Below are 15,262 nucleotides of genomic sequence, written 5' to 3'. Positions count from 1 at the left end.
TCCCAGGTGATGCTACTGGTAAAAAACCGCCTGCCAATACAGGAGACATAAGAGACATGGGTTGGATCCCTGGGTTGTGAAGATCCCATGCAGGAGGGCATGACAAGCCACTCCAGTATCCTTGCCTGGAGAATTCCATGGACACAGGAGCCTGGCAGGCTACAGTCCATAGGGTCACAAAGAGGAGAGCATGATTGAAGCGGCTTAGCAAAAGACCGTATCTTAAAATGGTAATGAAAAAATGAGTTTATACTACATTTTGGAAATACTTCTAAAATTAGTTTTCAAAAGCCATGGTCACCCTTAGAACATTGATCATGTAAATTAAGATTTTCAATCTACAAACCATTATAAATCTTGCCACCTGAAACAAACACAGGCTATTATATCCTTGGGGAATGCATTTACCTTTGCCAAAATGACCTAATCAACTAACAAAAGTATTTTCATATATTTTTTAATTGTTATATTACAACAAAAATAGAATTAAAAATATCTTGTAGCTTTCTGCATTTTAGAAAGCAGCTTTTTATATAGACTCTTACTTTTGAAGATCACAGATAACTAATTTTCAGTAATTAAGATTAGTAAATAAAAAAAACTTTACCTATATTAAAAGATAAAGAACATGAAAGCTATAGAGGCCAAATTACAAATTCTCAGTAGTCTAATAACTTATCAATGTGGTCATGAAATAATATTTTAAATGATTAGAATTCAAACAATTAATAAAATACATTACATGTATTACTAGCCTACTAGTAAAGTATGTTTTTGAAATTATAGAAAAGCTTGAGATAATTCAGCAACTAATATGAATTTAACCACAAACCAGTTAATTACTCTTGAAATATTAAAGAAATTCAGTCTCGCAGGTAACAGACTGAAAGAGTACTTTATTTCTTTTATTTAAAGTAATTATTTCCCTTAATGTAATAAAAATTACAGCAAATATATAGCTCCAAGGTGCCATATGTCATTTAGGTGAGAAAACCAAGGTTCATGGAGGTGATTCATTCATGGTCATACTATTAACTCGATCATAATAGACCTGAGACTAATACCCAGGTGCTTTTAACCCCCAAAGATTCATGCTTTAACTGTGCCAGATTAGAGAGGCAAAGACATATAGAAAGCATTTATGAAGACAGAAGAAGTACTCTGAGAGCCTTATATCTTCATGTAAAAACACTAAAGAAATAATGCCATTTGTACAGAACTTCACAGTTCATAAACAACATCATCTTATTCTACTCTTATCACAGCTGTGTGAGGTAAGCAGGTCACCCAGGTGCTTTTAACCCAAAAAGATTTGTGCTCTGTGCCAGAGAGGCAAAGACATACACAAAGCATTTATGAAGACAGAATACATTCTTTGAGAGCTAGCCTTATATCTTCATATAAAACCATTAATAACCACACAAGAAATAATGCCATTTGTATAGAACTTCACAGTTCATAAACAACATCATCTTATTCTACTCTTATTAAAGCCATGTGAAGTAAGCAGGAAAAGTATTATTTACATTTCACAGGTAAAGTAACAAAAGCTGCTGATGGAATTAAGTGAACTGGGACATCAGTCTTTTGACTATTCAACAAAATGTAATTTCTTTTTTATAACTCTATCTAATGATTAGGTCCAAAACATTCCTTTCTCTTTAAATAAAAAAAGATGCACATTTTGTAATTCACCAAAATCAAATTTCTTTAAGATAAAAACTTTAAAACTCAACACATTTAATGACTTGGCAGCTGCAAGTTAAGTTATATCTATACATAAGACAGGCATATACAATCTAAATAAGTAAACTTCTAAGACTTTTTATCTGTCTTTCAACTACTTCATTGAAGACTTGCATCTTTATTCAGAAGGCAGGACAACATAAAGGGTCATTATGCTACCATTTGGAAAGATGTATAATATACTGTAGGAAAAAAAAAAAAAAAGAATGTATTTGTCTCTAATAGCCAAATATGCAACTTGCAACTGTTTATTTACCAAGATGTAGTTTGAGACTTTCTGATAAAACTAGCCATCTTACAGATACCTAACAGTATCTTTATTTCTATCCCTCAGACACTTTTCATATGAGTAGCTGTAATGATAAAGACTGACTTAAACACCAGCAAAAAAGTTACCTACACTTTGTCAAGGTAGGATGGTCTCTTTTTTCGAGGAGTCAACAGCACAGTCACAAAGATAGCAATGATGAAGAGGGCAAGGACAGCTCCAATTACAGCTCCAGCTACGGCTATAGAAGAAGTCTGCTTAAATGGAACATCTGAAAAGTAACAAAAATTAGGTTTTTCAAGCAATTTTACAAAGAATTCTTGAATTCCTGTCCTCTGATTTCTACAATGTGCAAGAATGTTATCCAGCCACAAGGTAAGAAGACCCCAAACTTGATGTTACTTTTTAATGCTCACACACTCTTTGCAAGATGTAACCTTAGTACTCCCAACTTTACTTTTTTAAAGTTATGAAAAGAATATCCCTTGTCACGTATGAATGACTGAATCTACAGTCTATGGGGAAAGCTTGTCTTAAGAAGAAAAGATGAAAACTAATTTCTTATTCTAAAAGATGATAAACAAAAACTATTCAGTATGCTTTAATGGAGTTAGCCAACACCATATTCAGCTTTTATTATATTAAAAGAAATCCTATTGAAGAAACCAAAAATCTTCAAGAAAAAGAAAAATAACACTAAAAAACAGAAAATACCCTAGCTCTCTAGTAATAAACAGCCAAAAGCTGACATTGCAAAATTTAAGTTTTTAAAACAGAAATGTGACTAAAACAGTACGTGTTGCAGATAACTTCCCTTAATTAACACACATTTAATACATAGTACACTTTAAGATAGTGTCTCTACTACAAAATTATGTAAATTCTTCCCTATCTCCTGGCTACACACTATATAATTTCTGAATATCAATTTCTCATTTCCAGCCTGTATCATAAAAATTTTATAAGAAAGGATTTTAAAAACGTATTTTAGTTAGCATTTCACACATTTTTTTTTAAAGCCACCCTATTTTATGAATTCCCAAGTAAAAGAACTTACTAAAGTTATTTTCAAATATAAGTATTATGGATATTACAAAACCATCAATCCTTATGTATAGGTATTATTTTGACAATTTCAGCCATATTACACCCAATAGCTAAATTTTGAGGAATGACCCATCAGTTACAAAAAACCTTCAATATACTCAATTTATCTAACCAATAAGATATTTAAGGTAACATTCTATAAATGAAGATACTTTTGTTCTAAAGTTAAATGTTCTGCCCAAGGTCATTCAGTCAATGAATAGGAAATAAAGCTAGGTTAGGACATGACACAAACCTCTACCCTACCCTACGTACGCCTTTTTGGGGAAAGAATGGTTTTTGTAATATCTAATATAATCTCTTCTTTTGGGTCCCCTATTTGGAAATAAAGAGCTCTTTTGTCTTCAATTAAACTGATGCTCACATACATCCTTAAATAGTTACTACTGGACTCCAGACATGACAAATTTAAATAGAATCAAAGCAATATCAGTTTTGAAATATTTCATCTACTTACCATCATAGAATTTCCAAATATACTGTATTTAAGAGTATTTTTCAACTGTTTTTATTCAAATGTGAGTCATGCGGTGTTTTAGATTGCTAAAAAGAATGTTTCACTTCTTTACCAATTTCCTAGCAAACTAACATCTTGGGTTTGTTAATGTGTCATTTTATTAGTTTTATTCTAGACTAAAAATCTCATACCTGTGAGTGCCAAGTAACCAATTTCAACAATAACTCAAATACTGAATAGAATCTAAAGATACACAATTATTGTAAACAATATAACCTGCTTCATCATTCAAAAGGTTACCCTCATTTGCTAATACATACCTGGTTCATCATTCATTGTTGCACGTATCTCTAACCAGTACTAACTCCATTTGAATATGTGCTACATGAGAAAAAAAATTGAAAACCAAGCCAAATATACTCTGCTTTTATAAATGTAGAAGAGACTTGGGATGATATAGGGCTAATCTTCTCATCTATACTATCACTTTTTCCCACCATATAAATTAGTTTCGTATTCAGGTTTTAACAATAGGCCAATTGAAACCTTTTAAGGTTACAATGCAAAAGTTATCTGACCAACATGATACACCTTGTCAGAGGCAAAATTTTTTAAAAATCTCCGTGTGTCAAGTATGCTACCTATTTCACACTAGTCGAAAGTTTCCCTTTAAGAGAAGTTTTTCTTTTCCTAAGGAGTCAAGTGACCCTATGTATGGAGAATTTAAATTTGAGTGTTCTTATTTTGATGATAATGACAAAGTTATACCATATTTATAGTAATATTTCTGAAATTATTTTTCAAACACTCAGGTTACTTTTTGAATGTAATTAGTCCAAATTAAGATTTTAGGTATGAATCCATTTACCAACTGGATATCATACTCCACACAGGTAAACTAATTATGTCAAGTACATACATGCCATAATTTCATGTTTGCTTTTTGATTTTTCAATTCTTCAAAATTTAATTAAGAAAAGAAATAATACATTTAAGAGCATTAAGATTTTAAAGGTATTAACGGGTGATGAACACCAGTATGAAATGTAAATGAAAAGCTAAAGTTTCTTGCATTCAAGTCAAAGATTTTTGACAAAATTTGAGAATTTAGCCCCAACACTGCCTCCCTGTATCCCTGCCCACATAATCTACATAGTCTCTATATTCCAACAAAACCAGAAGAAAAAAAAATTAAGCAAGCAAATGTATAAAAATTTGGCATTTTTAAACATCAAGCTAGTTTACTGAGTGATTGACATGAAGCAACATTACCTTACCATCACTTAAGGAGATGTTCTACTAAATCTAATTTTACGTTTATAAGCAGCAGAAAACAAAAACACAAACATTCAAATATTTAGCATTAAAGGACTGATGCATGTCTCCCCAAAGAACATATTCCTGTTATCATGGCAGCTTATGAATCCATATACATTGGAAACCACCTCCAAAAACAGAAAAATAGCATTCCTCAGTACAACCAAAATACCCTATCCATAGAAATATAGACACCATAGATTTTGGTGATTATGGAGAAAACTATCAAACATCAGTTACAAATAACTTTCATTATTTTTTGAAAAATATACATAAATATTACAGATATTAAATTGAACTAAAGTCCATGTTATCACTCTGATATAAGTGAATAAAACTACATAAAAGCTATTCAAATATGTGCTCACACCTGAAACTGAGGCACTTTTATAGTTTTGAAAAGTTAAATACTATTCTATAGACTAAAATATGTGTTTCTGGCAATTTGCTAAAACCATTTTAAATTGAGTATAGAAATTTATAGTCCCTTATTATACTTATGTTAAAACACCAAATCTTAACAATTAACTGAAACATTAAGTTTCATCCCTTTTTCTTCATTTCCTTTACCAAAACTAATATAATCCATCAACTAATTCACAGCTTAATATACTATACAAATTTATCTTCCTAACTTTTATTTGGGTTAAAATACATAAATATTCCCACACTACATGTCACCGTATTACCAATTTTCCCCATAAATATGCCCCACTCTCACTTTTCATAAAAAGTCCTTTTAACACTTATCAATATGACATCTAAGCCTCTACATCCATCCATATATTTATGTCACTACTTTTTAATGAAGGTCCTCTATTTGGATCAGGAGGGTCTCCTTAGATTTTCATCCAACAAATTACCAATAGTAACCTAAGGTGTGTCATGTCTTGTTCTAAGTGCTAGCAATGCAAAGGTAACATTTACAGCCCCTCTCCTCGCAATAGCAAACAAAATCCTCATAACAGTGTTGGAGAATCCATAAAATTATTATTTTTAATAAAGTATAGAAAGAAATGATCACTTATCTAAAAATAAAAGAGAGGGAGAAAGCATTTAATAAAAATTAGCATTGTACTAATATGGATTGGCACTGGTAGCCCTAATAGGTCCATGCATCAGGTGGCACCCTGCCACACAGGGCACCCAAGATATCCTATGGGGAGTGTGGAGTTGGACAGTCCCGAATTAAAGCAGACAATTACATCTTCACTTGGTTGTCCTCCTCATCATAGTCCGCATCTTGTGACAGATGTATTATGACATATGGGAGCTCAGCTGAACTAAAAATTTATCTAGATTTAATGAAAAATAAAAAATGTAAAGGAGGCATGACACGGGTGCTCTATGTGACAAGTGAACATCTGACTCATAAACCAAGTGAGGGTATCAGTGCTAACCCATGTTAAATACTAGTAAGCATTTATTCTTGGTAAATGTCATTCCTGCAAAGAATTGACAGAATGAACACCAGTAACATAGGAACAAATAATAAAACAAAATCCTCCAAAATGGCAATGCAAATATCTTACTCCTAATACCTAAACTGCATGTTACATTATGAAATAAAACCATGGCAACCTAATTAGATGTGACAAATCAAGTCCCCCTCAGATAAAATAATTAGAAACCAAATAAAATATAAATTTATATTCACTCCTCTTTAACAAACCTCACACTAAACCCATAATGGGCTGAAATAGCTAATATGAGGGTGATTAGCATTGACACTGAAAAACCAAACACCATGAACATGAAGACTAGCGCTAAAAACAGTAGTTGGGATGAAAACTGTTAAGGTCCCTAAAAATATACATCTTTCATTGAATCTACTTGTTTCTGAGAGGTAACTGAGCTTTCATATATAAAAACCAGTGTCAAAATATACTCAACATGGACTTACAACTTTTAATCACTGAATCAAAAAGTGTAAAACCAAGACGAAAAGACAAATGAAGCACATTCAATCGTATGGTTTTTCTCAAAAATGTTTTAGTGAGGAAAAAGCCAACTTTTTAAAATGAAGTACGATTATATTATTTACTCAAAGATTCCTCTTTTAGTGAAAATAATCTTTTAAAAATGTTACTTTATCAAATTTAAAAATTTTCACTTTTGAATATTTTATAATGCATATAGCAAACTTCTATGGTAGCACACATATAATTTATAAACTCTACATATGAGGAGTACATACGAATTCTTAACTGATAGGTACAGTCAAGTTCCATTGAAGACCACTAACCTAGAGAAGATAGTTAATAACCAGAATAATGTGGTATTACAGTAGAGGAGATATAGGTTGATAAAAAAGGATTATGAAGAGCAGTTATTAACTTATGAAGGGAAAAGTTTCACTGAGCTGTAATTTGAACTGGACCTTGAATACAGACTGATTTCCCAGTACAGCAAAGGGAGGAAATGGAATTTCAGGTCAAGGGAGCAGCATGAATATAGTCACTAAGACATCAAAGTACATGGTATGGTAAAAAACAGAATTAATAGATCTAGATGTTATATAGGTTCCCTGTCACTAAGTTTAGGCTTTGAGCATCAATTGCTGCTAATATTGCAAGAAAACCAGGTATTATGTGCCTGATGGAGAAACACCACCACTTAAGAAGTAACCTTGCTCCCCAAAATTAAGCATTAATCTTATCAAGGCTCTAGATCTGTCAAGAGATGCAAGCAAAAGGAGCAGGCAACTGGCACAATCCAAACTGGAAAAGTGCAAGACAAATGAAGCTGTTTCTTCCCACAATGTTGCATGGGAGAAGTGTGGGAGTGGGAAACAGCACATAAAGAACACACAGATTAAAAGACATTTCAACCAACCAATGTGTGGATCATATTTGGTTACTAGCTAAAACTGTAAAAAGAGATGATTAGAAATTTAAACAGTAGCTGGATACTTGATATTAGGAATGATTCATTTCGGCAGAGTAATGAATCTGTGATTACTTTTTCTAAATGTTCCTTATCTTTCAAGTTACAGACTGACATACTTACAGATGAACTAATAATAATGGCAGGAGGGACTATGCAGACCGGAGTTTGAATGAAACAAGACTGACCATGAATGGACAATAACTGAAGCAGGTACATGAACATTCCTTTCATTATTCTGTCTTACTTTTGCATATTTTTAAATAATTTTTTTAAAAAGTCAAAGCCTCTAGGTTTTGTTACCTCTAACTTTTAGATAAAACTGTCCCTTTAAGACTAGGTTTTTCTTGAGATATTTCTCATAACTGAGACTATGAAAATTAGGATATCATGTCTACATAGAAATATTATGCATGAAAGGGAATGAGGTCTTGAATTAGTCTCAAGTTTTGAGAATAACTTATACTTTACTCAACTTTCACTAGGTTTCATCCACAGTGCCCAGCCAGAATAAAAGCTATTTGGTTGGCCAAAAAGTTCATTCTCATTTTTTCTGCAACATCTTATGGAAAAATATAAATCAACTTTGTGGCCAACCCAAGGCAAGTGAAATAAAACATCAGAAAACTGAATCGTTTTATCTTTAGAAATTGAAGTGAACATGATAAAACTATTATCAAGGTTCAAGAAAAGAAATGATTCCAAGCATAGGTATATAGCAAAAGCTTTTGAAAGCAATCTTGGTTTTAAGCTCTTGATGGAAATCTATCACTACTCAATTCAAAGAAGATAACACGTTTTTTAAAAAACAGTGCTTATTGGAGTATAACAGAAGAAAACAAATGCATTAATAGAAACAATCTAAAAACAGAAAAGTTGGTATATTTTGTACACTATTCAATGATTCTTTTGTGCATGAATTTTTATTGGTATAAGAATGAAATCAAAATTAATTCAGTCAAATTGTATGTTATTTGGGGGGAAAAAAAACTGTGCTGCTTGCTCTAAAATAGTTTAAAGTTTAGAGGAAAAGTGTATCATAATTTTATTTTGGTTTAAGTATTTTAGGTTTTCAAGTTTTTAGTTTTTAATTTTTATTTTTTTTGTCTACACCATGCAGCATGTGAGGGCATGTGTGATCTTAGTTCTCTGACCACGGACTGAACTCAAGCCCTCTGAAGTAGAAGCACAGAGTCTAAATCACTGGCTTGCCAGGGAGTCCCTGTATTATAATTTTAAAGGTCAGAAATAAGGAACAAGGAGAATAAGAATCAATGTTATTCCTACTTGAAGCAGCTCATAAGCTATAAGTAAAAACACTAAATGTCAACTTAAAAAATATCTTATGGAATTTGTTAATTCCAAACTGAAAGTTAATATATAAAAAACTGATGTCAAAGTCACAGCAAAACACTTAAAACATTTTAACTGCTAGGGCTAAAGAGATAAGACAATTTATGACTGTGGGGAATGTTACTGATTATATGTATATATGAGATAGAATTCTATGATTAATTAGAAGTAAATTTTATAATGGTTAACATACCCAAATGGTTCCTCAAATTTTATTTAACTGTATCCTTAACCTGGTATGGTTTTGTTTGGAAAGAGAAATTAATTCATTTCTAATTCCACAAAACATCATTAATTAAAGGGAACTAGGTTACAGAGGGAGAAGGCAATGGCACCCCACTCCAGTACTCTTGCCTGGAAAATCCCATGGACGGAGGAACCTGGTGGGCTGCCGTCTCTGGGGTCGAACAGAGTCAGACACGACTGAAGTGACTTAGCAGCAGCAGCAGGTTACAGAGACACACACACACAAACACAAACTCGCTCTCTCTCGGGACAAAGAAGGTAATCCATAACCATAGGCTTGTTACAGAAATATGCCTCTAAAGAATTTTTTTAAAAAAACTTTTATTTAAAGATTTGTTGCGCAGCTATTGGGGCTACCACTGGATAAGTAACTTGATAAAAAAAAAAAAATCCCTGGTACAAATCAAAATTAAATATATCCCAACATACCAAAAATTTGAGAAAGGAGCTTTTTATGGATGGTACATCAACAAGTAAATAAGAAAAACAATTCAATCTGTAAATAATTCCCGTTAAAATTAAAAAATCAATATGGGTACCATTTCTTTCTTATACTTTACATTGATTACTTCCACACATTAATAAATTCTTGTTCATACTTTTGTTTTTAGCAGTATTTACCAAAAGCAAAATCAAACTCAAATCAGATGTTTTCACATCTAATATTGCTACATTTCTCTCAATTTTTGCACGTATACATTATACTTCCTACAGCCTCTTGTGCTAAACATTCAGCCAGGGATACCATTATAAAACTTTCCTATTTATGGCTATCAGAAGCAATACTACTACTGAAAAAGCTCAACGATTTCTTTAATGTTAGACTTATCAAATGGAAACCTTTCAGGCACATGGTAAAATACTAAATCTTTCAACTATAAAGTACTTCTCAAATATCACTTTTAAAGTTAACCCCTATCCTATTAAAGTTTCAAGACATTTCAATAAAAATGGAAAAAAAAGGGAAAGAGTTGAATTAATCTTCACTGTACAAGTATTTTAACCAGTGTGAAAGAAAACTCTAAAGTGAATACAAAAATGAAAAACCGGCCGGCCCAAACATAAAAGTAATAAATATAAACATGGCCAAAATATAGTAAAACTATTCTGCCATCTTTTCCAAGAAGAGAGTAGGAGTTCAACTCATCAGTCAGCTGTGTACATTACTGATATTCAAAATTAATTTAACAAAATGTTTATTAATATGACTATGCTTACAAACAAGTCTCTATGTACAGTAAACATACATAAAGTTCTAATAAACAACAGTGCAATGCTTCAGAAAGTCTTAAGCATTAGTAGCAGATTCTTAAAATTCTGAAGTCTTTTAGTTTGCTAAATGCTTTGGATTAAGGATAGAGAATATATCAAATACTCACTTGCAGTTTTCCATGTCACCCTCTACTGCCAAAAACAAAACAAACCAGCAAAAACTAAACAAACAAAAAGCCCTAACTACACAATGACCACAATTTAAAAGGAAATTCACGATCACTAAGTAGATATTTATACTTTTAAAATACAGCTCCTGAAACACTGCTAACTTCCTTCAGATCAAATAGAGATTTGTATGATATTCTAAATGGGATTACTCTTCTCAAATTCATACAGCACTTCAAAGCACTGTTCCAAAGATGAGATTTTGATTTTAAAAAAAGGCACAAGTTTACATCTTCCAAAGAAAAAAAGCTTTAGACTCATCTTTTTATGGCCATATCATTGCTAAAATTTAAATTAAAAGTCACTTCAATCATAGAGTATTACAAGAAAGTTTTTCTTCCAATGATTTGGATCAAAGAGTCTTAATATTTTTCAGTGGTAAGCTATATTTAGAACAAATATTTTCAACAAGACATCAGCGAATTTTACGTAATTGTATCCTTAACCAATACTTTACTGTTATACTAAGCTTTTGAGGGAGAGAAAGAAAACAGATTTCAAACTTCCACAAAATACTGCTGGTTAAAATAAACTAAGTTATAATCATTGAGATTAAAGCCTTCACTACTTGCAAAATTCTATGAACATGTTAGAACTTTGCCTTATAAAAATATTTTTTTTTAGATCTGATGAAGATTGAGAAGGGGTAGGTTGACAAGGCAAAAAAAAAAAAAAGTACTTTGTCTTTATTAACAAAATAAGTCAATTTAGGGTTCTCCTACAAACTTCTATTTTAATTCCATGGCAAAACACCTAAAGGCAATTCTACAGGCCTTTTTTCAAATGAATCATCAACAGGAAAAACATATTCTATGGGCTACAAAATAGTTGTCATTATTATAGTTGTATAGATTCCCACTGCAGAATTAATTTAAGTACGTCACAAAGAAGATCCACATTTGAAGATTCAGGAAAGATTTCTTTTGCAAAAGATGCATGATTTTTGGAAAGAATAAACTTAATTATGTAAAAATCAAAACAAAAAACCTCATGGTGTTTCCAGTTTTAATTGGGAAAACAAAAATCTTGAAACACATACAAACATTTAGGAGAAAAGAAGGGATGGTTTGACAACATCCATCAGCAAGTGTTAGTGACTGGTTCTATAACTAAGATTTTTTTTCTTGTTAAATCTCAAATTTCCAAGTTTATTCTATTTTTTCCTATATATATTTACCCGTTTGAACAACATCAATAAATGACTAAAACAAGATGGTCTACCACATTCTTTGCACAGATTCTTGTCTGAAACATCTGTCTTATTTTTTAAAAAATGGTACTCCAATGCTTGTTTGCTTGTTTACATGGTTTTCCATATAGTGAAATGTCCTCTCTACACTCTATTAAACTATGTACCATCTTCTCATTATTATTATATTTAGCACATAAAGCATTAAAACAAAACTACCACTTCATGTACCAACGTTCGCATGACAATATAAGCATTGTCTTCCAGAGATGAAAAAAAATTGTAATAATTATCATGTTTAAAAGGCATGTTTTTATTACTCTTAAATGTATTTTGGACAAAAATATTGATCAGCTAATTATGCTCTTCCACACATCATGTTCACTGAGTTTACTACCACAGTTTTTAGTGCAACAAAATACCTTTGAAAAGCCACTCTACAGTCATTATGGCAAGGCTCATTAAAATGCAGAGGTAAGATTCCATTTGTATAGAAACATAGAAAACAATGTTTGAAAAGAAAAGGTGTTTCATCAGGCTGAATTTTTTGTATACTAAAAATATATATAAACATTTCTTGAATTAGTTTTATAGTCAATTTAGATGTAGTATCATTTAGTGGTGATAAATTTTGAGAGGTATATGTTCAATAAACATTATACTTGAGATTATATAGTCTTAGGTAAACATTTAATATACAATGCCAAGGTAGTTTCCTTTTTTTTTTGTTTCTTTTAATTTTTGTACCAAAAAGTCATACATTTAATGGACATTTCTTCTTACCTGTGTGCCTCAGACCAATAAAGTACTCTGCATTAAAATTTAAATCTTGAGACAGTAGTATAGCATTGAAAAAAAATTGTAAAGCAGCTCAGATACATTGAACCCAGATTTTACATTTCCATTTGTCAAATCAGAATATAAAAAGTAAGCCTGAAAATCAAGTTGAAAAAGCTTATTCTTCCCCCAAGAAAAAGTATGAACAATCTGAAAATGATCAACTAGTATGAATGAAACATTGTACATTAAGTCATATTTAGTGGTTGCTAAACATACCACTCCCTCCTGGAAATTACGGAACCATCTACATGTGAAACTAAGTCATCTTCATTTTCGTCATACTGTTCATCACTGACGAACTTCATTCCCATTTTTAGATCTTCATAATAATCCATTGGTCTTTCAAACCTATTGAGATTTTCTACATTGTTCCACTGCGTTTTTTCAGGCTCTTCTAAATAGTCTTTGCGTATTAGATTGTTCACTGGATTTTTGTTTTCTTTTTTTACACTGTCTGGGTAAGAATCAAGCTCATCTTGTTGAAGAACATCTATTTGTGATTCTTTTTGCATATCTGATGGTGGAATGTAGTTCTTGGCAAAGTAGTCTCCACGAAACGTCCGTCTTCTCCTATAGCAGAATATTCCAGCCAAAACACTTACAAGTACTATGAAGAGAGCCCCACCCACTACACTAGCAATGATCGTGCCGATCGTGTCATCCTTAATTGTTGCCAAAGTTGACAATGGGAAGGGCAATTTTTTTGGTTCTGTTGCTAGATCCTTGAAGTCAGCAGTTGAGGGATGCCACTGAATTGTAGGCTGAAGGGTGGTAGTAGTAGGAGGATCTAATGGAAAAAGTAAAGATAGACAAGACACAGAAGGCAAAGAATGTCAATGCAGGCTGATTCAGCAGCAAGTTGAAAAGACAGCACAGTTAATGAAAATAAATATTCATAGTAACAATAGTTTTTCATTCTTAATTTAAGATCAGAGGGTAGTGATACTTATATATATATACGTATTTTAATAACAAAACTGACACTAAGTCAGTTACCAATCACATAAAGGAAATGAAAAATTATGCATGGTGTAAATCCTAAATTTTCTATTCCAAGTTAAGCACAATACTGTACTCTAAGAAAAATATTTTTTTAATGAAGACTATTATTTAAATGTTATATATATACTATACAGCTGGCTTAAGAATTATCATTATCAAAAAATTAAATCAAATCATTCAAATGTACATTTTCTTAGCCAGTACAGTAGCAAAAAGAAGTAACAGAATAATAAAGTAAAAGAATGAAAAAAATTCATTTTTTCATTTTCATGTATTTTCTTAATATCCACCTTTACCTAATAAAGTTAATCTTTATTAAGAGGTGAACTTATCTTTAAAAGAATGAAAAACTATAGATTGTTAAGTGGCCATAGTATAAGCTGTTGGCTTAATAATTCTCTCAAAAATATTTTCCTTAAATAAAGAAAATGCTTTAAATTTTAGAAAGCATGTATGCAGTATATACCATTATTTAGTGATTAAAGAAATAAAAAGTACATATTTATACTATGTTAGCCAATCATGGGCTTTTATCAAATGAGACTAACAGACAAAGAAAAAGCATGTTATAAAGTGTTATAAAAATATCATCATCATGTCTATATCCCACGGGTAAGATATCTGAACATTAAGGAAATTTAAGAAATTTCAACCACATCTGCAGAATTCAATGTCACATTGCTTTAGGATGGAGTCTTAAAAAGAGCAGCTAATATTTTAGAGAGAACATTCTAATGATACTTAAATATTAGATGCAAATGACCCTGTGTATTGCCATTAGATTATAGAGTAAATAGCCATTAATATTAAAAAGCAACTAAACATAAATAGTAAAAAATAAAGATTGGTTAATTATCAATTAAGTGGTATTTGCAGATCATGTTACACAAAATTCTAGAGTTTGAAGAAAGGATGAGTTTTAAATTCTTGAATTTCTTCACTGATAAAAAAATGATCCAAATGATAATCTCCTATAATTATTTTTTAAATGAGTGGTACTGACAGAGCTTTTAAAAAGTGATTGTTAGAAAAATACTAAATCTACATGGGGTAAGTTATTCTAAAATTACAAGCTAAAGAAAAATACTTACTGAAACAGGTTTCATCACGGAATGCCATATGTACAGAATGTGGTAAAAATTTAGCAAGTACAGTATAAAATGTAACAAGTACATTATAAGTAATTTCCTATGAGTGTAAACCAATGTAACAGGCAATCCAGTCAAGTACCTTGAAGTGAATATTATTTATCATAGTATATGTAAGTGAATCAACAAAGAGTTTCAATTTGTGAGAACATAATCACTAGCTGAATAAATTCAATCTTAAAATTGTGGAACAGTAGGATCATTTGCACTATAAAAGTAGTAAAACCTCATATAATCCAATCCAACCTCACAGAACCAGGATA

The 15,262-nt window shown here is 31.4% G+C and overlaps 1 protein-coding gene across 2 annotated transcripts in view; it reads right to left on the bottom strand.

Moving 5' to 3' along the window:
- The window catches only part of PVRL3 (poliovirus receptor-related 3), a 136,339-nt gene that overhangs the window by 51,452 nt on the left and 69,625 nt on the right, over window positions 1-15,262 (bottom strand). The window contains exon 6 of one of the 2 annotated variants that reach the window (XM_010852723.1): window positions 2,147-2,285. In XM_010852723.1, coding sequence (XP_010851025.1) covers window positions 2,147-2,285 — 139 coding nt within the window. Of the gene's footprint in view, window positions 1-2,146; window positions 2,286-10,280; window positions 13,637-15,262 lie in introns of those variants that run through there. The other variant, XM_010852722.1, reaches the window with a different exon arrangement.

Source organism: Bison bison, unplaced genomic scaffold (genome assembly GCF_000754665.1).
Source record: "Bison bison bison isolate TAMUID 2011002044 unplaced genomic scaffold, Bison_UMD1.0 scf7180017864314, whole genome shotgun sequence".
Taxonomy (NCBI): Eukaryota; Metazoa; Chordata; class Mammalia; order Artiodactyla; family Bovidae; genus Bison; species Bison bison.
This window is presented reverse-complemented; position numbering and strand designations above follow the sequence as displayed.